The sequence below is a fragment of the Oncorhynchus mykiss genome, chromosome 13 (assembly GCF_057628025.1).
Source record: "Oncorhynchus mykiss isolate SJ-2025 chromosome 13, ASM5762802v1, whole genome shotgun sequence".
Classification (NCBI taxonomy): domain Eukaryota; kingdom Metazoa; phylum Chordata; class Actinopteri; order Salmoniformes; family Salmonidae; genus Oncorhynchus; species Oncorhynchus mykiss.
The window spans coordinates 48429624-48451266 of NC_143034.1; the positions used below are offsets into that span (position 1 = coordinate 48429624).

Here is a 21643-nt window from a genome sequence, read left to right on the forward strand (position 1 = left end):
TTATTATGTTCGTCAAAAAAGAGATCAGGGTCCAGAGTAAAGCCGAGGTCCTTCAAAGTTTTATTTGAGACGACTGTACAACCATTAAGATTAATTGTCAGATTCAACAGAATATCTTTGTTTCTTGGGACCTAGAACAAGCATCTCTGTTTTGTACGAGTTTAAAAGTAGAACGTTTGCAGCCATCCACTTCCTTATGTCTGAAACACAGACTTCTAGCGAGGGCAATTTTGGGGCTTCACCATGTTTCATTGAAATGTACAGCTGTGTGTCATCCGCATAGCAGTGAAAGTTAACATTATGTCTTCGAATGACATCCCCAAGAGGTAAAATATATAGTGAAAACAATAGTGGTCCTAAAACGGAACCTTGAGGAACACCGAAATATACAGTTGATTTGTCAGAGGACAAACCATTCACAGAGACAAACTGATATCTTTCCGACAGATAAGATCTAAACCAGGCCAGAACTTGTCTGTATAGACCAATTTGGGTTTCCAATCTCTCCAAAAGAATGTGGTGATCGATGGTATCAAAAGCAGCACTAAGGTCTAGGAGCACGAGGACAGATGCAGCGCCTCAGTCTGATGCCATTAAAATGTAATTTACCACCTTCACAAGTGCAGTCTCAGTGCTATGATGGGGTCTAAAACCAGACTGAAGCATTTTGTATACATTGTTGGTCTTCAGGAAGTTGCTGCGCAACAGCCTTTTCTAAAATTTTTGAGAGGAATGGAAGATTCAATATAGGCCAATAGTTTTTTATATTTTCTGAGTCAAGGTTTGGCTTTTTCAAGAGAGGGTTTATTACTGCCACTTTTAGTGAGTTTGGTACACATCCGGTGGATAGAGAGACGTTTATTATGTTCAACATAGGAGGGCCAAGCACAGGAAGCAGCTCTTTCAGTAGTTTAGTTGGAATAGGGTCCAGTATGCAGCTTGAAGGTTTAGAGGCCATGATTATTTTCATCATTGTGTCAAGAGATATAGTACTAAAACACTTGTGTCTCTCTTGATCCTAGGTCCTGGCAGAGTTGTGCAGACTCAGGACAACTGAGCTTTGAAGGAATACGCAGATTTAAAGAGGAGTCCGTAATTTGCTTTCTAATAATCATGATATTTTCCTCAAGAAGTTCATTAATTTATTACTGCTGAAGTGAAAGCCATCCTCACTTGGGGAATGCTGCTTTTTAGTTAGCTTTGCGACAGTATCGAAAATACATTTCGGATTGTTCTTATTTTCCTCAATTAAGTTGGAAAAATAGGATGATCGAGCAGCAGTGAGGGCTCTTCGATACTGCACTTTACTGTCTTTCCAAGCTAGTCGGAAGACTTCCAGTTTGGTGTGGCGCCATTTCCGTTCCAATTTTCTGGAAGCTTGCTTCAGAGCTCGGGTATTTTCTGTATACCAGGGAGCTAGTTTCTTATGAGAAATGTTTTTAGTTTTTAGGGGTGCAACTGCATCTAGGGTATTGCGCAAGGTTAAATTGAGTTACTCAGTTAGGTGGTTAACTGATTTTTGTCCTCTGACGTCCTTGGGTAGGCAGAGTGAGTCTGGAAGGGCATCAAGGAATCTTTGTGTTGTCTGTGAATTTACAGCACGGCTTTTGATGCTCCATGGTTGGGCTCTGAGCAGATTATTTGTTGCAATTGCAAACCTAATAAAATGGTGGTCCGATAGTCCAGGATTATGAGGAAAAACATTAAGAACATTTATTCCATGGGATAAAACTAGGTCCAGAGTATGACTGTGACAGTGAGTAGGTCCAGAGACATATTGGACAAAACCCACTGAGTCGATGATGGCTCCGAAAGCCTTTTGGAGTGAGTCTGTGGACTTTTCCATGTGAATGTTAAAGTCACCAAAAATGTGAATATTATCTGCTATGACTACAAGGTCCGATAGGAATTCAGGGAACTCAATGAGGAACGCTGTATATGGCCCAGGAGGCCTGTAAACAGTAGCTATAAAAAGTGATTGAGCAGGCTGCATAGATTTCATGACTAGAAGCTCAAAAGACTAAAAAGTCATTTTTGTTTTTGTACATTTTTTGTAAATTGAAATTTGCTATCGTAAATGTTAGCAACACCTCTGCCTTTGCTGGATGCATGGGGGATATGGTCACTAGTGTAACCAGGAGGTGAGGCCTCATTTAACACAGTAAATTCACCAGGCTTAAGCCATGTTTCAGTCAGGCCAATCACATCAAGATTATGATCAGTGATTAGTTCATTGACTAACTGCCTTTGAAGTAAGGGATCCAACATTAAGTAGCCCTATTTTGAGATGTGAGGTATCACAATCTCGTTCAATAATGGCAGGAATGGAGGAGGTCTTTATCCTAGTGAGATTGCTAAGGCGAACACCGCCATGTTTAGTTTTGCCCAACCTAGGTCGAGGCACAGACACGGTCTCAATGGGGAGAGCTGAGCTGACTACACTGACTGTGCTAGTGGCAGACTCCACTAAGCTGGCAGGCTGGCTAACAGCCCGCTGCCTGGCCTGTACCCTATTTCATTGTGGAGCTAGAGGAGTTAGAGCCCTGTCTATGTTGGTAGATAAGATGAGAGCACCCCTCCAGCTAGGATGGAGTCCGTCACTCCTCAGCAGGCCAATTCCTCTGTGTACACATCAGCCACACAGACAGTGTGGTGAAGAAGGCGCAACAGCGTCTCTTCAACCTCAGGAGGCTGAAGAAATCAATTTTGGCTCCCAAGACCCTCACAAACCTTTACAGATGCACAATTGAGAGCATCCTGTTGGGCTGTATCACCGCTGCACTGCCCGCAACTGCAGGGCTCTCCAGAGGGGGTGTGGTCTGCCCAACGCATTACAGGGGGTACACTGCCTGCCCTCCAGGACACCTTCAGCACCCAATGTCACAGGAAGGCCAAACATATCAAATCAAATCATCAAATCAAATGTTATTTGTCACATACCCACGGTTAGCAGATGTTAATGCGAGTGTAGCGAAATGCTTGTGCTTCTAGTTCTGACAATGCAATAATATCTAACAAGTAATCTCACAATTCCCCAACAACTACCTTACACATCTAAAGGGGAGAATGAGAATATGTACATACAAATATATGGATGAGCGGCACAGGCAAAGTGCAATAGATGTTATAAAATACAGTATATACATATATGAGTAATGTAAGATATGTAAACATTTTTAAAGAGGCATTATTTAAAGGTGCATTGTTTAAAATGACTGGCGAGCCATTTATTAAAGTGGCCAGTGATTGGTCTCAATGTAGGCAGCAGCCTCTCTGAGTTAGTGATGGCTGTTTAGTAGTCTGATGGCCTTGAGATAGAAGCTGTTTTTCAGTCTCTCGGTCCCAGTTTTGACGCACCTCTACTGACCTCTCCATCTGGATGGTAGAAGCATGAACGGGCAGTGGCTCGGGTGGTTGTTGTCCTTTTGGCCTTCCTGTGACATCGGGGGCTGTAGGTGTCATGGAGGGCAGGTAGTTTGCCCCAGGTGATGCGTTGTGCAAACCGCACCACCCTCTGGAGAGCCTTGCGGTTGAAGGCGGTGCAGTGGCCATACCAGGCGGTGATACAGCCCGACAGGATACTCTCGATTGTGCGTCTGTAAAAGTTTGTCAGGGTTATAGGTGACAAGCCAAGTTTCTTCAGCCTCCTGAGGTTGAAGAGGCGCTGTTGCGCCTTCTTCACGACACTGTCTGTGTGGGTGGACCATTTCAGTTTGTCATTGATGTGTACGCCGAGAAACTTAACTTTCCACCTTCTCCACTGCTGTCCCTTCGATGTGGATAGGGGGGTGCTCCCTCTGCTGTTTCCTGAAGTCCACGATCATCTCCTTTGTTTTGTTGATGTTGAGTGAGAGCTTGTTTTCCTGACACCACACTCCGAGTGCTCTCACCTCCTCCCTGTAGGCTGTCTCGTCGTTGTTGGTAATCAAGCCCACTACTGTTGTGTCGTCTGCAAACTTGATGATTGAGTTGGAGGTGTGCATGGCCACGCAGTCATGGGTGAACAGGGAGTACAGGAGGAGGCTGAGCATGGACACCCGAGCCACGGCCTGTTCACCCCGCTAACATCCAGAAGGCAAGGTCAGTACAGGTGCATCAAAGCTGGGACTTAGAGACTGAAAAACAACTTCTATCTCAAGGCCATCAGACTGTTAAATATCTATCACTAGCCGGATACCACTCAATTATGCAACCTTGCATCTTAGAGGCTGCTGCCCTAAATACATAGACATGGTCACTTTAATAATGGAATACTAGTCACTTTAATAATGTTTACATGCTGCTTTACTCATTTCATATGTATATACAGTATTCTATTCTACTGTATTTTAGTCAATGCCACTCAGACATTACTCATCCTAATATTTATACATTTCTTAACTCCATTCTTTTACTTTAGATTTGTGTGTATTGTTGTGAATTGTTAGATATTACTGCACTGTTGGTTCTAGAAACACATGCATTTCATTACACCCACAATAACATCTGCTAAATATGTGTGTGACAAATACAATTTGATTTGATTTGAATTGATATCTGTGCCCAGTGGGACATTTCATGAACCATAGCCAAGTGTTTTTTTCTCTCGCTCCCTCTTTTTCTGTTATGGGATAATTGCGTGGCGACCTAGTCGTCTGCATTCTTTGTTTTAGTATTGCCTGACTGAGAGAAGATCATTGCTAGTCCACACAGAACCATGCTCCTAATTTTCATGAGTCATGGGGTCAAGGAAGAGGGATGGGGAGATAGGTCGGGCTGAGCTGAACCACGCCTCCTCTGCTGATTAATGCAGTGCAGCACAGCCTCTAACCAGAGGCACATGCAGGCCTTTTGCAGCCAAACCAAATGAATGAATGTCTATTATGAGACAAGTAGAGGACGGGGACAGAACAGAGAAAATGTTTAGACAAACAACTTTGTTGCATGGCCTCTCGTTTGGCAGAATCTGTTTGGGCCGTCTATGTTTGCATCTATAGTGTCTCTAATTAAAAGTGCAATAAAATAGAGCCAAAATACATTCTCATGGTGAACACATGATAAAAAAGGATGCTATATCCACTTAGAGGTGTCATGGCCATAGGTGCCACAAGGGGACCTCATATTTTTCCTGTTTTTGTTCAAATAATTACTAAACATTTTATTATTATGCATGAATTATTTCTAAAAAGACCTGTCATCAGTATTTTGCAGAGCGGGCACACTGATTGGACCAGGCAAAGAGTACTCCTACATCCTCCCAAGTAAGTGATTTCTTCCAAGGTGCATCATGAGCAAAGATATGCTAGGCAGGACGTTAGATACTCTAGTGTGTGCAGACAGTATCGCCAGTGAAGGAGGAGAGAGAGTGTTGATTGACACACAGCATTTGATTCGATTTCAGCTGCTGGTGATGAGCAGAACTTGCAGGAGGTATGTTTGTAAATTAATTTGAACAAGTTTGTAGCCTATTGATTCCTTCTTGATGAATACATAAGACAAAAATGTTTTGTTGTTTCTCTGTAATACTAAACTCAGCAAAAAAAGAAATGTCCTCTCACTGTCAACTGCATTTATTTACAGCAAACGTAATATGTAAATATTTCTATGAACATAAGATTCAACAACTGAGACATAAACTGAACAAGTTCCACAGACATGTGACTAACAGAAATGGAATACTGTGTCCCTGTCAAAATCAAAAGTAACAGTCAGCATCTGGTGTGGCCACCAGCTGCATTAAGTACTGCAGTGCATCTCCTCCTCATGGACTGCACCAGATTAGCCAGTTCTTGCTGTGAGATGCTACCCCACTCTTCCACCAAGGCACCTGCAAGTTCCCGAACATTTCTGGGGGAATGGCCCTAGCTCTCACCCTCCGATCCAACAGGTCCAAGACGTGCTCAATGGGATTGAGATCTGGGCTGATGACAACAAGCCAAGTCCGATGATGCTGTGACACACCACCCCAGACCATGACGGACCCTCCACCTCCAAATTGATCCCGCTACAGAGTACAGGCCTCGGTGTAACGCTCATTCCTTCGACGATAAATGTGAATCTGACCATCACCCCTGGTGAGAGGAAACCGCGACTCGTCAGTGAAGAGCACTTTTTGCCAGCCCTGTCTGGTCCGGCGACGGTGGGTTTGTGCCAATAGGCGACGTTGTTGCCGGTGATGTCTGGTGAGGACCTGCCTTACAACAGGCCTATAAGCCCTCAGTCCAGCCTCTCTCAGCCTATTGCGGACAGTCTGAGCACTGATGGAGTGATTGTGTATTCCTGGTGTAACTCGGCAGTTGTTGTTGCCATCCTGTACCTGTCCCGCAGGTGTGATGTTCGAATGTACCGATCCTGTGCAGGTGTTGTTACGCGTGGTCTGCCACTGCGAGAATGATCAGCTGTCCGTCCTGTCTCCCTGTAGCGCTGTCTTAGGCGCCCTGGCCACTTCTGCAGTCCTCATGTCTCCTTGCAGAATGCCTAAGGCACGTTTACGCAGGTGACAGGGACCCTGGGCATCTTTCTTTTGGTGTTTTTCAGAGTCAGTAGAAAGGCCTCTTTAGTGTCCTCAGTTTTCATAACTGTGACCTTAATTGCCTACCGTCTGTAAGCTGTCTTAACGACCGTTCCACAGCTGCATGTTCATTAATTGTTTATGGTTCATTGAACAAGCATGCGAAACAGTGTTTAAACCCTTTACAATGAAGATCTGTGAAGTTATTTGGATTTTTACGAATGATCTTTGAAGGACAGGGTCCTGAAAAAGCGATGTTTCTGTTTTTGCTGAGTTTAGCTATAGCTCTGCTTTAGCTAGCCAGCTAGATAGGGTCCCAATGCCCTCCCCCTCCATCATCACGTACTTTGTGAACCCTCTAAAATAATGGGTGCACGACGCCCCTGTATCCCCATACAGGTTATACTGAGCTGAATTGCATGGCTCCATCCCTCTGTATTTTAATGAGAAATACTATTCTAACCCAACCTCAATTAATCAAAAGAACTTACATTTCGCTCCTATTTAGCTAAAGTCATATCCCACAAGACAGGTTAATACATGTTTCACTGCACATAGCAAAACCCTCAGTTGCTGTAAAGCGTTTTCACCTTCTTCTGCTGCAAGTCAGGACATTTCCTTGTGAATCATCACACATTCCCCCTTGTCTTTTCTCAGAAAAGAAGTGAAGATAAAAGTCCTTCGTATCCCTCATTCGGTTTGACACGCTGGTGATTAGAAATACAGTTTACTGAATGATTTTCATAATCATTGTATAGGTATCTACAAGAGAGCTTCTTCCTCTCCAAGTCATGACAGAGAGGAGACAGATCCCTCTAATTTCATAATCAGATTACACACACTCCAGTCATCGGTTGATTACAGGTGTAAGTTGCCATGTGAATGATGGTCAACATGGTGACTCAGCAGGCTGAGTGGACCTGAGTGGTAGGTTTGTTGGGTGATGGTAGCATTAATGATCACAGCTGCTCCTCATCATGTCTACATGAGTGGAGTCTCATCAAAGGAGTTGGAGGACCATCCTTAAAAATAAAAATAGTTAAACATTTAAAAAAGTTATTGTTTTTAGATAAACCTATACTAAATATATTCATGTCACCAAACAATTGATTAAAACACACTGTTTTGCAATGAAGGTCTACAGTAGCCTCAACAGCACTCTGTAGGGCAGCACCATGGTGTAGCCTGAGGATATTGAGTTTCCGTCTTCCTCTGGGTACATTGACAGAGAGGGATGCTATGTTAGCTAGCTGGCTATCCAACACTGGAACTCTTCCAAGTCAAGGTAAGCTTTCGTTTGAAAAAATGTCAGATGTAAACAGCTTTTCAAGACAGTGAAACATTGTTGTGTTCACTTTTATGAGAAACAGCAGAGCCTGCCAAACAGCTACAGTAATATTCAGAACATTGAAGCACATGAGACATGTTTTCCAGTTCAGCCTGTCTTTGGTCATGTGACAATAGGTGTTGTGATGCAACACCACATTTCCCACAAAGGGCTGCTCCGCTCCAAGAAATGAACTCCTTGGCAGTCAGAGGCTCTTTTCTTGGCTTGGCCTGTGAGGTGGGAAATGGTAGAACAGGAGGCCCACAAGGCAGCAGCCCACTCTTAGAAAATCGAGTAGATTTTAACTACTGTGGTTCCTCATACTTGCTCTTGTCTTGTTAAAATGTCTTACGAACCAGTGCCACCTTGAATTACAGGTAAGAGAGATTTTATAGCTAATAATGTTATTTGACATATTGTATGTAATTGTCACGCCCTGACCTTAGATCCTTTTTATGTCTCTATTTGGTTTAGTCAGGGTGTGATTTGGGGTGGGTATTCTATGTTCTATTATTTGTATTTCTATGTTTTGGCCGGGTAGGGTTCTCAATCAGGTACAGCTGTCTATCGTTGTCTCTGATTGAGAACCATACTTAGATAGCCCTTTTTCCCCACCTGTCTTTGTGGGAAGGTGACTTTGTTTATGGCACATAGCCTTTAGCTTCACGGTTTGTTTGGTAGTGTTTATTGTTTTGTTCGGTGTCTTTTTCCTAATAAAAATAATGTACACTAACCACGCTGCGCCTTGGTCCTCTTTCAACGGCCATGACAGTAATATGAATATACATATTGTATAATGGAATGGAGAAATTGTAGCAGTAAACTCAACATTTGGGTTGCAAAGCAAAAGGATAGAGTTAAATGATGCACCAGATTGTGTCCTCTTAGTCAAATTAAAGTGAGGAGCTTCTAAAAGGAAGTTAACAGGCCCCTGTACCTGGACTTTGAATTACTCCCCTCTGGGCACAGGTATAGGGCACCCCTCAGCAGGGAAAAACAGAATGAGACAATAATTTGTGCCAGGTGTGATATCCCTCCTAAATAGCTTGTGCGACTGTTCCCATTGACTCCGTAAGGCCAGCAGGCTAGTCTTTTCCTATTTTTTATTTCATGTTTTATTTCTTATTTCTTTACTATTATTATTTTTATTGGTGCGTAACTGTTATGAAAGTTGTATTGTCAATTTTGTTTTGTATTTAAATGCCACTTTAAATGTGTACATGACACTGCAACAAAATTTCCCCATGGGGACAATAAAGTCAGTAAGTAAGTAAGGCCAACATGAAAATTAGGAATTAAAAGCACCCTCTCTCCTCCTTCCTCCTGCCTTGCCATGTGACGACCACAGCATATGACTTCCATAACTTCATCGCTCATTACCCAGTGAAGGGCTGGACACAATTGAGTGAGTGTTGTTTGGGTCATGCCCTAGATACTTGTTTCTCCCAGTCCCCAGCTCTATCTGGCCACTGTGCAGAAGCATCCACTCCCATTTCAGGCCAATTCGCCACACTGTCTGCAGGCTGCAAGGGGCTTTACATGAGGACCCATACCCAGGAAACGAATACATTTTAATATATTTAATGTCATGCAAAATGTACGTATTTCAAATACATATACATACATTTGCATCTTTGCTCAAATGCATGTAATGCCTGACAATATTCCAGAAATGCATGGCTATGACATCTAGTCTTAAGGATGGCCAAAGTGGTTCCTAATTTTTTGGGCCACCAAGCCAAAACTTTGGCAGTGATATCATTTAAATTGTGATGGTGAGTAAAAAATGTGGGGATTTCACTGAATTAAAATGATTTAATACAAAGCACATGTTCAACTTCATAAAAAACATATTTTAATATCTCTCCCCCAAAAATATATTGTAAGTTCCTCTCTTCAGCGTAATTAAATAATTACAAAAATTGAGTTGTTTAAATCATTAACTAAAACAAAACAAAAATACATTGTACAACGCGCCACAATATGTCAAAATGTGTTGTGTATGTGTTGTGCCGCCAATGAGTTATATTATACAGCTCTACAGTGGATGGTTAGCGGTGTTTTGGTGCGTTCGTAGCCAAGTGGGAATTTAACACATCTGGGAAAAATCCACTTGTACAGCCCTTCAACTGGTAATTACCAATGATGTACACAAACTCTGGATTGTTGATGCCATGTATTGGCCATTGAGGGGCTTTGAAGCCACCAGTCGTACATATTGGCTCGTCGGAGCACTCCTCCATATTAATTAATGTAATTCTACAGTATTTCGATTAAACGTTTTAAGGACAATAACATGTATTTTTGTTGTCGTGGGGACAGTAACATCTATAATTTATACTTAGGGAAAATGTTATGTATTTTGTATTTTTATGTTTAGCTCACATAGTACACTGTAAAACTATGCATCAAGTTGTCTATAATATAATACAGTCGGCAAACCCGAATGTAGACATTGATAAATGCATTTCTATAGTTTCTAAAATATTTTCTACAGTGGGGAAGTTGCAAGATTGAGACACAGTGGCTTCAACACAGCTCCCCCTGTCAGTCACCTAGTGTATACAGTGCCTTCAGAAAGTATTCACACCCCTCGACTTTCTCCACATTTTGTTGTGTAACAAAGAGGGATAAATATGTTTTTAATTGGCATTTTGTGTCACTGATCTACACAAAATACTCTAACGTTACATTTTTTTAATGAAAAATAAAATACTAATATCTTGATTAGATAAGTATTCAACCCCCTAACACATGTTAGAATCACCTTTGGCAGTGAATGCAGCTGTGAGTCTTTCTGGGTAAGTCTCTAAGAGCTTTCCACACCAGAATTGTGCAACATTTGCCCGTTATTGTTGTCAAAATACTTCACAATCTGTCAAATTGGTTGTTGAGCATTGCTAAACAACCATTTGCAGGTCTTGCCATATATTTTTAAGCAGATTTAAGTCAATCCTGTAACTCAGAACATTCACTGTCTTGGTAAGCAACTCCAGTGTATATTTGGCCTTGTGTTTTAGTTTATTGTCCTGCTGGAAGGTGAAGCAGGTTTTCCTCTAGGATTTTGCCAGTGCTTAGCTCCATTCAGCTAATTTTTGTTATCCTGAAAAACTCCTCAGTCCTTAACAATTACAAGCATACCCATAACATGGGTATGGTCAGCCTACCCATGTGAGAGACACAGACTCGGTCTCAACCCATAAAATGGAATGGTCTGCCTACCTATGTGAGAGACGCAGACTCTGTCTCGACCTTAAGTCTTTACTGAAGACTCATCTCTTCAGTGGGACATGTGATTGAGTGTAGTCTGGCCCAGGAATGTGAAGGTGAACGGAAAGGCTCTGGAGCAACGAACCGCCCTTGCTGTCTCTGCCTGGCCGGTTCCCCTCTCTCCACTGGGATTCTCTGCCTCTGACCCTATTACAGTGGCTGAGTCATTGGCTTACTGGTGCTATTCCATGCTGTCCCTAGGAGGGGTGCGTCACTTGAGTGGGTTGAGTCACTGACGTGATTTTCCTGTCTGGGTTGACGCCCCCCCTTGGGTTGTGCCGTGGCGGAGATCTTTGTGGGCTATACTCTGCCTTGTCTCAGGATGGTAAGTTGGTGGTTGAAGATATACATCTAGTGGTGTGGGGGCTGTGCTTTGGCAAAGTGGGTGGGGTTATATCCTTTCTGTTTGGCCCTGTCCGGGGGTATCATTGGATGGTGCCAAAGTGTCTCCTGACCCCTCCTGTCTCAGCCTCCAGTATTTATGCTGCAGTAGTTTATGTATCTGGGGGCTAGGGTCCGTTTGTTATATCATCTGGAGTACTTCTTCTGTCTTCTCCGGTGTCCTGTGTGAATTTAAGTATGCTCTCTCTAATTCTCTCTCGGAGGACCTGAACCCTAGGACTATGCCTCAGGACTACCTGGCATGTTGACTCCTTGTTGTCCCCAGTCCACCTGGCCGTACTGCTGCTCCAGTTTCAACTGTTCTGCCTGCGGCTATGGAACCCTGACCTGTTCACCGGATGTGCTACCTGTCCCAGACCTGCTGTTTTCAACTCTCTAGAGACAGCAGGAGCGGTAGAGATACTCTTAATGATCGGCTATGAAAAGCCAACTGACATTTACTCCTGAGGTGCTGACTTGCTGCACCCTCGACAACTACTGTGATGATTATTATTTGACCATGCTGGTCATTTAAGAACATTTGAACATCTTGGTCATGTTCTGTTATAATTTCCACCCGGCACAGTCAGAAGAGGACTGGCCACCCAGTCACCGTGCTTCTACACCTGCATTGCTTGCTGTTTGGGGTTTTAGGCTGGGTTTCTGTACAGCACTTTGAGATATCAGCTGATGTAGGAAGGGCTATATAAATAAATTTGATTTGAACATGATGCAGTCTCCACTATGCTTGAGAATATGGAGAGTGGTCCTCAGTAATGTGTTGTATTGGATTTGACCAAACCATAACACTGTATTTGGGACACAAAGTTAGTTTTGCAGTATTACTTTAGTTCCTTGTTGCAAACAGGATGCATGTTTTGGGGTATTTTTTTGTTTGTTGTACAGGCTTCCTTCTTTTCACTCCTATCAATTAGCTTAGTATTGTGGAGTAACTGCAATGCTGTTGATCCATCCTCAGTTTTCTCCTATCACAGCCATTAAACGTTAACTGCTCGACTGAGGGATCTTACAGATTATTGTATGTGTGGGGTACAGGGATGAGGTAGTCATTAAACATTCATATTAAAGACTCTTATTGTACACAGAGTGAGTCCATGCAACTTAGTACATGACTTGTTGAGCACATTTTCCCTCCTGAACTTATTGAGGCTTGCCATAACAAAGGCATTTGTAAACATTTCGAAAACATAATTCCACATTATGGAGTACTATGTGTTGGCCAATGACAAAAAAAATCTACATTTAATCGATTTTAAATTAAGGCTGTAACACAACAAAATGTGGAAAAAGTAAAGGGGTGTGAATACTTTCTGAAGGCACGGAATATAAATGATTGGTAATTACTAGTTAAATCAGCCACGAATCCCCGTCGTAACAGGGGAATGGAAGCTTGTTTTGTCCAACAGGGAGGTCCAATTAAATGCAAAAATGTGTGAAAAATATTTTAAAAAATAACTAGTTTCACCATACATAATGTAGTTCTGTCCTTGAGCTGTTCTTGTCTATTAATGTTCCGTATTATGTCATTTTGATGTATTTTCTGGGGTTAGTGGGTTAAAATGTTACTCGAAGTCACAGTATTTGCACTTTAGCAAGTCTTCATGTTGAACATCTGATTTGAATGTGACCTATATTAAAGGGCAATTAATTTCATATAACAGCCTTTTAAAATGCAATATTGCTGCATCATTTCAACTTAACATTTCAAATGTATTAAAAAAAAGGCACTAATTTCGTGGAGCGACCCAGTACATGTTAAATTCTGCCAGTTGGAAGTTTGTTGCAATGCACTCGTCAATATTTTTTACAACATTGGGGGATTGCCAAGATGGAGACACGGTGGCTTCAACACAGCGCCCCCTACTAGTCATCTAGTGTATCTATAAATTATTGGTAATTACTAGTTACATCTGCCATGACAGGGGGAATGGAAGCTTGTTTTGTGCAACAGGGAGGGCCAATTGAACACTTTAAGTTGGACGTTGGTTGCAATGCTCTCGTTAAGTTTTTGTCACACACTGTCACTACATGACCGATAATGTATCGTGTGTAGTCATTTATGTAGTAATTTAAATGCTCCTTAGTGCTTTTGGTATGTGTCAAGTAAAATAATTGGCGACAGCCTATTAGAAGACTTGGAGGCGTGGCTTGTTGGGAGTGTAGTCTCCCATGAGACGGGTTGTCATGCCAGTTAATGTGTTAAATTGTGTTCTGTGCAGGTTGGTCTGCCGGGGACTCGCAAGATGATACACCTGAATGGTTGTCGGACTTGGGAACCCATTGAAGTGGGTAGGAAAAAAAGGAATAAAGTGGAACATATTAAGAGTAAATAGAGTGCTGGACAATGAAATTGAACATGACGAGACTGAGGATTAATTGACTGCGGTGGCAGGTGTCGGGAAGACCGCGGAGTTTGAGCCTCGTCCGATGAGGATAATTTGTTTTTTTTCGGGTTGAGTGGAGAAGAGGTTGGAGAATGTTGGGTCGGTGAAAGTGACTCGAAGTGGAATCATGTGGATTTGTTTTTGCGTTTCTGCCATCCAGAAGGACAAGAACTGAGACTTGCTTTCCTCTCCATTGCAGGGCGCCGTTGAAAGGCGTGATAACTGGAGTTGAAGATTCCTGGTGTCTGTGACACCTGCCGTTTCGTGCGATGCAGACCCGGTGGAGAGCGTGGTGAAACAGAGAAGACACTCTCTGTAAATACTGAGTTTTGATGCAGAGTTTTTACCAGATAAAGTCAAGTTATCTTCATGTGGCAGCTGTGAGTATGAGGGAGATTCCTAGACGTGAGAAGTGTGCAGGAGGAATGCTTAGTGTCGTCGGGAAAAGTTGTGTGTGTAAACTGTAGGGTACACATTGCTTTGTCTCAGATGTGTCAGGTGAGAGAAAGGCAGGTTTAGGTTGCCGGGATCCGAGTAGAGCATAAGGTGTCATATGCTGAAGCAGTGAAGAGAGTAGTAGATGAAGATGGGTCCAGTGTGAGGGATCCTAAGAAGATCCCTGTGAATATGGCAGAGATCAATAACGAGTGATAGGAATAACATGCTTCATTCAGTAAGGTTGTTTTCTTGGCGTTCATGGCCATGGTTGTCACCTGTACCTTAGGAATGAAACGGAAATCACAGAAGATAGATGTTGTGGTTGCAGCTGTAGAGAAATACTTGGGGGTACAAGATTTTACATCAGAAAGCTGAATGATGGTGTCATGTCCTCATAGGCTGTTGGCCTGGTGTAGGATCAGATGGGGCCAAAGTAGTGGAATATATACATACATTAATGGTTGTAGGGTTAGTTGGTAGGGCAATTTCTTCACCATGTGTAATGAATTTGTACTACAGAATATTAGGCTTATTTAGAGCCAATACAGTTGGTGGCGGCATGCACCTGTAACATTTGTTTGCTGACCGCCATAATACCAAAGAAGAAGAATGGTTAAGCTTGTACAGTGCTAGTTCTACAGTCTTAATGACACTGACAAAAGTGCATGTGATACTAAAGAGCCTAATAAATTTTAATTGTTAAGACACTCACCATTTCATTACTATATGATATGGCCATTTAAAAAAAATATTTGCCATACATTTTAATTTAATGTATACAAATACATTTAAATACATGTTGGAATATATTTTACAAAACATTCCCCCCCCCCCCCAAAAAAATATATACTTACCAAGTACATCAATAAATACTCTTTAATGTGTTTCAGAATGTATTTTGAAATACATTAAACATTGATGCAAATGTTTACATACATTACAACATATATTACGGAATGTATTTAAAAGTTATAAAATATTTGGGGGGCCAATTTCAAATATTTCACATATACCCCAAAATGTAGCTAAAAAAATATATTTTACATTTTCCTTTTTTTTCCTCGTATGGGGAGTGTCCCGCGTGAGCTCGAAAATGGGACACAGGCTTAGCTACTTCACTGTGCTCTGTGAAAAGTGGATGCACTTACTGAAGTAATCAGATTACACTAATATGGTTGTTTACATTAGTTCTCATGATGAAGACCGTTGTTCTTCTGAGTTTACTGGTCAGTAGTGTAATACAGTATATAGCAACAGAGATCATCAGGTCATATAAGTGGGAATGAATTTATGTGCAATATAGTTGGGGTTCAAAATAGGAGTCAGACATAATTATCTCTTGACCCTACTGCTCACACTTATTGGAAAACTATTTTAATTCATTTGGGCATTGCATGAGGTACAACAGTAGACACAATGTTCAGCCAAACTAAAGTACAACTTTATTTCTTATCAATTGAATTGAAATATGATTCAGATACAATAAACATCTGTGTTGTCTTGTTCCTTCTCCCTTCAGGTCTAGTTAACTATGTGTATGACACCACCTACTGGTGCTGAGTACTCGCTGACACTACCTACAGCAGATTATGAAACAAGGAAACCATTCAGCTGGGGGAAGATCTTCCACCACCACACCACTAAAACACAAACAGATTTACTTCCTAACCTTATATGTCCTCAAACTCAGGTCTGGAAACTGAGGCCATCTCTGTAAGGAACTCACTGTTGGTCCATGTGAGAGTGAGGTGGGAAAAAGCATCATACCAATGACTTTATTGAAGGAGGAGGGCCTTCTTCTAGCAGCCTGTGTTTCCTGTGCCCATAGGGGGAGCCAGATTCCTTTCATGAGCATCTGTAGAGCTGCATCTGCACTGCCGAAGGAGAATGCCCAACATTCCCAGAATACGAACACATACCGCTGTAGATTAGACTAAAGCAGGACTTCTATACAGACTACTTATAGTCATAGCATCTGTATGAAATATCCAGCTTATTACAGGAGTTTTGGTTTCTAATGAAATGTCTCTCTTTAAGGCTATTGTTGTCATTAATCCTTTCAAAAAGCCATGCCCAAAAACAGAAATACCAAAACATTCTAAACAGCTCAATCTTTTGAAGTTAGGAATGCAATTTCTGATGCAGCGGCGCAGGACAAACATGCCCAAAAACAGTATAAGACAGACTTCAGTTGCCTCCTTTGACCTTCCCTATGCAGGTCATATGTCACAAACGTAGACAAGAAATGTATCTACCTCAGAGCAGACCTGGGTTCAATACATGCATATCTGTGTATTTTCAAACGATTTCACCAAATCAACTCCTTTAATTTGAAGTATTCTTTAATAATTATATTAATAGCCATTCTCAGTTACTTCAAATACCCCTAGGACCAAATGGACAAATGCAAAGAGTATTTTAATATTTGTATTCGAAAACACACTTCTGTGTATTTAAGCATTTAAGTACATGCCAGTACTTTTAAAGCGTATTTCCAAGTACATTGCAATATTCAATTACTTGTATTTTCAAATAAAAAATATCAAAATACTCACTTCAAGTGTTTTTGTAAGTAATTGTGTCACGTTCGTCATAAGGAGACCAAGGCGCAGCGTGATACGAATACATACTCTTTAATTAAACGAAGAAACACTAAACAAACTTACAAAATGAACGTGACGCTATATAAACCGATTGCTGACACAGGCAACTACACATAGACAATAACCCAAGGAATATGGCTACCTAAATATGGTCCCCAATCAGAGACAATGATAAACATCGTTGATTGAGAACCAAAATAGGCAACCATCGATATAAAAACACCTAGACTGAAACATCCCCATAAACATACAAAAACCCTAGACAGCGACAACACATATATCACCCTCGTCACACCCTGACCTAACCAAAATAATAAAGAAAACAAAGAATACTAAGGTCAGGGCGTGACAAATTGAAATACCCTAAATAGTATTTGCACCCAGGTCTGCCTTAGATAGAATTCATTAGGCTAGATGTAAGTATACAGTATGCTACTAATAGTGTATGAACGTGTTTGCATCTTTACTGTAAACTGTAACATGAACATGCATCTTAGCTTTGCAGTAAACATTCAACATTGCCATCTGTTGGTCACGTGCTGTATATTATAATTTACGGCTACTGAGCTCCAGCAAAGTAAACATTAAGTTGAAAACGTAAATCCGGTGAAAACTTCAGGATGCTTTTAGAATCCTTTTAAGAGGTGATATATCATGCTGGGTTAGTTAGAGAGGATTACAGCAGTGGAAAAGAGACCTCGGCAGAGCCTCAGGGAGTATAAGGTAAGGCACAACACACCCGGGTATAAGTACACTATTGTAAGTACTTAGGCTACCTGATCTCACCTTGGCTGCAACATTTCACCCCCTAAGAATAAACCCTGGGATGTTATGTAACCACTACTGAGCTCTCTCTGTTTTGTACACTAGTTTGTTACCTGTGCATGTAATTTCTGGTCATTATGCTCAATTTGGAGAGCCTCATCACACAGTTTGTTTATCTAATGACATAGTCACACTGTAATAGTGTTTCTCCTTTTCATATAAATGGGAAAAAAAGGAGATATCCATACAAAATGCCCTGAAGTATTACTGCAGTTACATGCCATTATAATGTTGTGAAGGAGATACATATGATATTCTATTAACATAAATAGACACACAGCAGATGTAAAAATCAACAAGTGTACATTTATTGAATCAGTAGATATTACATGTTGGCAGTGTACACCCACAGAGAAAGTCTGGCCACATAGCATATTTCCGTATGAAAGGTGCCTTTCTCAAGCATTTGGCTGCCTCCCTGTCACATTTGCAGAGAATCTTCTCACATTTGTCCTTGAGATCATCTGGAATGAAAAGAGGGTTAAGCGGGTGAGTAGTTTCCTTAAATGACAGCTGATGTGAAAGGAGTGGTCTGTGGAGGATGTGAAGGAAACACTCTGAGGTTTAGAAATGTTAGAAAATGTCTGATGCTCAAATAAACACCGTAAACATCCTGAACTGTGTGGCTTGTCCTATGTGCTTTTGCGATTAGCAATTATGGTGAGAGCTTAAAATACCTGAAAACGTGGGTGAGAAATGATTCCTTTCGTGCCCATTCCCTCCTAGCCCTCCTGTCCCCTATAATGTCTGCAGTGTTTGTAAACTACTCAGATGTTTGTTGATGACACATCTGTTATTTTTCCATGCACTGAAAAGACCCATTCATTTTCAACAGCAAAACTATACAAAAACGACAAAGTCATAGCATGCAGTATTTTCTTTCTCTAAACGACCACACCTCTGTAAGGGGAGGGATAGGCTTACTCAGCTTGATTTAATCATTATGTCTCATTCATGTGCATAAAACTGAGATGGCATACCACATTCTGCAGTCCTGTCTTCACATGTCCATTGATACTTTCTTGTCTTGGTGTGGCAACCAGCAATTTCTGCATCTCCGTAGCAGCAGTCATGTTTGTGACAGCACCTTAACGAAGGACAAAATACACTACTGTAACACTTAAAACAGAGCATTATAAGAACTATTTGCTGTCTCGGTGATGCACTACATAAGTAAAACAGTCCCTTTTTCTAGTTTAAAAAATACCCAATTAAAACTATTATTGTATAAATAATGTTTGAGAAACTATTAACTGAAAAGGCAGAGACTGGGCGTTTTTCCATATTATTGTAGCTTGGACCAACATCAGCTCTATTTAACACAAAGGGAAATGAAAGAGGATGGGCTCAACTATTGTTAGTAGGCAGGCATATGAGAGATCTGGAGGCTGGAGGTTCTGTAGTTTAACGGTGTTGTGGGCATTCATGTCTGTGATTAGTGGACAGAAGGAAGTTATGGTTAGGATTTTGAGTGTGGGAGTGCTGGTTGTGCATGTCTATTTCCAAATATCCAATTGACAAGAGGGCAAAACCTCAAAAGAAAACCTCAAATGATACACTTTGCAGTTTGAACTGCATCGCATAATGCAGGATGTTATTGTGGCCTACCAGACTGAACAGTTGATTGAGGGGGTTTTCATTCAGTGGTACTCTAAATGATCTGAGTTTGTTATGAAATGGCACTCCCCCCAAAAAAATATATATGTTTATAACATGTTTATAACACATCATTACAACTATATAGCTCAGTAATACATCATCAGCTTCACAGAACATGCCAGACTTTTACATGCTAGAACATCTCATCGCGCCTCTGTCCTACTGCCTCACCAGTCTGCTTTATCCCTGGGCCAGCCCTGACCCCCCAGTCCACAGTAGCAACCATACATCATATAAGCCAGGGCTGATCTGCCTGTGCTGCACTTGATGACTCCTGCCAGCTCCAGTAGCCCTCTCTTAGTTCGTGGAGGCCTCTGCAGTGACATAGAGGCTATTACCACTGCAACAACAACAACAACAGAAGAAGAACATGAATCTCAGCGCAACACAGGTACACCAATCACGTGTGCACACATCTTGTTCAAAATGTGCACTTGCTTATACTTGTATGGATGTAGCAGCCTTGCTTAGTATGTGCCATTTGCTTCATACTATCTCTTTAGACATATGTCCTGTCATCAAGTGAAAATTGAGAAGTGTAGCTCTGTGATTAGTCTCTCATATGAAAATGATTCTGAATGTCTAAGTGTTCAAAGTGTATGGATGGACATGCTGTATTATTGCAAGTCTATTTATGAAGTGACAACCTAATATTGCAATTGCAAGTCCCTCACATTTTCCAAGAAAGATGCTCTTTGTAATGGGGAATATTTAAGACAAATGAAGTTCATATTCAGTTAAGAGTAATTAACACAATGCTTAGCAAATGTTTATGTTTTCCCTTTCTGTCAGACACATGATTTCTAGTGTTCTATTTGTGACACTCATTTGTGTACGGGTTGATGGTCACTAGACTTGTCACTGAATGTTATGGATTGTTCTCATATCGTTTGATAGTGATTGACGCCAGAGCTACTGAAGGTACAAGGACTGAGGTCACAATGACATTTGGAGCACCGTGATTCTGTAGCAGCTGGCAAAGTCACTGTCTTTTGTTTGACTTCGTACAAGCCTCAGGCTGATGTTTAGAGAACATTTGATACTGTCTGATTAATATATAAGTATCTTTGCAGAGAAGGCCCAAGGTTCAAAGTGTTCTATGCTTCTATGCTGGGGTGTCTCCTTTTTGCAACTTGTATTAAACCAAATGTGTTTATGATTGACTATAATTTCTCTGACACTGATATTTTTAGACAACCATAGCTTATGAAATTAATACAATACAAAACAACTTCACACGTTTTATGGCACTGCTCTCCTTTTTGTTCAGCTGGAAATTCCCTTTACACTCTTGTACTCTGGTCTAGTTCTTTAACATCTTTTCCCAGATCAAATTCATATTAATTTGTAATGTGCATATTGGTTGTCAACATACAAGACATGGCAATTGACATTGGTACTGATTTGTTAAATCGTTAAACATGTATTAAAGTACAAATTTAACCATAAAATGTGCTCTATATAAAGATCACAAGATTATTGAAATAAAAGATTCAACCATTTCAAGATAATACAGTTGTATTGTTGTGTGAAATTAAGGAGTTGAATCATCAGACTATAACAGATCTAAGTTCCTTTCATGTTAGATCTCTGAAGGCACTCATAACATTGTCCTTTAAAATGACTTCACTCCCTCTCAATCCCTCTTAATCATTCCCTGCAAAATGTGTTAAAAAGGTAAAGAAATTCAAGCAGCAATTTACCAGAGAACAGTAGAAGTATCCGATAAAGCGCAGGCATGGTGTGCAAGAGGGAGTCTGCATGCACTGCTGCTTATTTACACTGGTGGACATAGGCTTTCAGTGCAGTGGAGAGTTTTTTTTAGAGTCTGGTTTGAATAATCTCCTGAGCATCATTCCCTCCTCCTCTCGGAATAATCTGCTGTAAACTAATCCTTGAACACTTATCTGAACGTGGTTAGAGTTCCCTCTCTGTTAGAATCACCCCAGAGTCCATAATTTAGTATTACTTCAAGCCAATTGTTAAATGACTTTTGTTCAGATTCTGGAAGACCAAGGACTTCAGTTCAGGACTAATGCCATGTAGAATACTAGAAGTAGGTCTAATTGATCAATAAATTAATGTCTGTGGTCATTGTTTTATCATGTCAACAGCCTTATTGCATGCAATTCCTCACAGAAAACATGATTATAAAGACCCAGCAAGTCAACTGTGTCAAAAGGTTGTATATAATGCTATATTTACGTTAATAATGAATATGAATTATATTTATTTGTTGACATTT

At 41.0% G+C, this 21643-nt stretch overlaps 1 protein-coding gene and 1 long non-coding RNA gene across 3 annotated transcripts in view; one reads left to right on the forward strand and one right to left on the reverse strand.

Annotated features, from left to right (window-relative positions):
* Positions 1–18353, forward strand: part of LOC149978910 (uncharacterized) — a 32595-nt gene extending 14242 nt beyond the window's left edge. The window contains exons 1-3 of one of the 2 annotated variants that reach the window (XR_016485948.1): positions 7997–8194; positions 13709–14253; positions 15831–18353. This is a non-coding gene — a long non-coding RNA (uncharacterized LOC149978910). Of the gene's footprint in view, positions 1–7996; positions 8195–13708; positions 14254–15830 lie in introns of those variants that run through there. The other variant, XR_016485949.1, reaches the window with a different exon arrangement.
* On the reverse strand, positions 18026–21189 carry LOC110486311 (phospholipase A2-like). Its single transcript, XM_021557808.3, has 4 exons — positions 21102–21189; positions 19570–19738; positions 18720–18826; positions 18026–18203 (listed from the first exon to the last, which is right to left on the reverse strand). Exons 1-4 carry the CDS (start codon positions 21136–21138, stop codon positions 18055–18057), a joined length of 462 nt encoding a protein of 153 aa, XP_021413483.1. The 5' UTR covers positions 21139–21189; the 3' UTR covers positions 18026–18054.
* Positions 21190–21643: the final 454 nt, after the last annotated feature.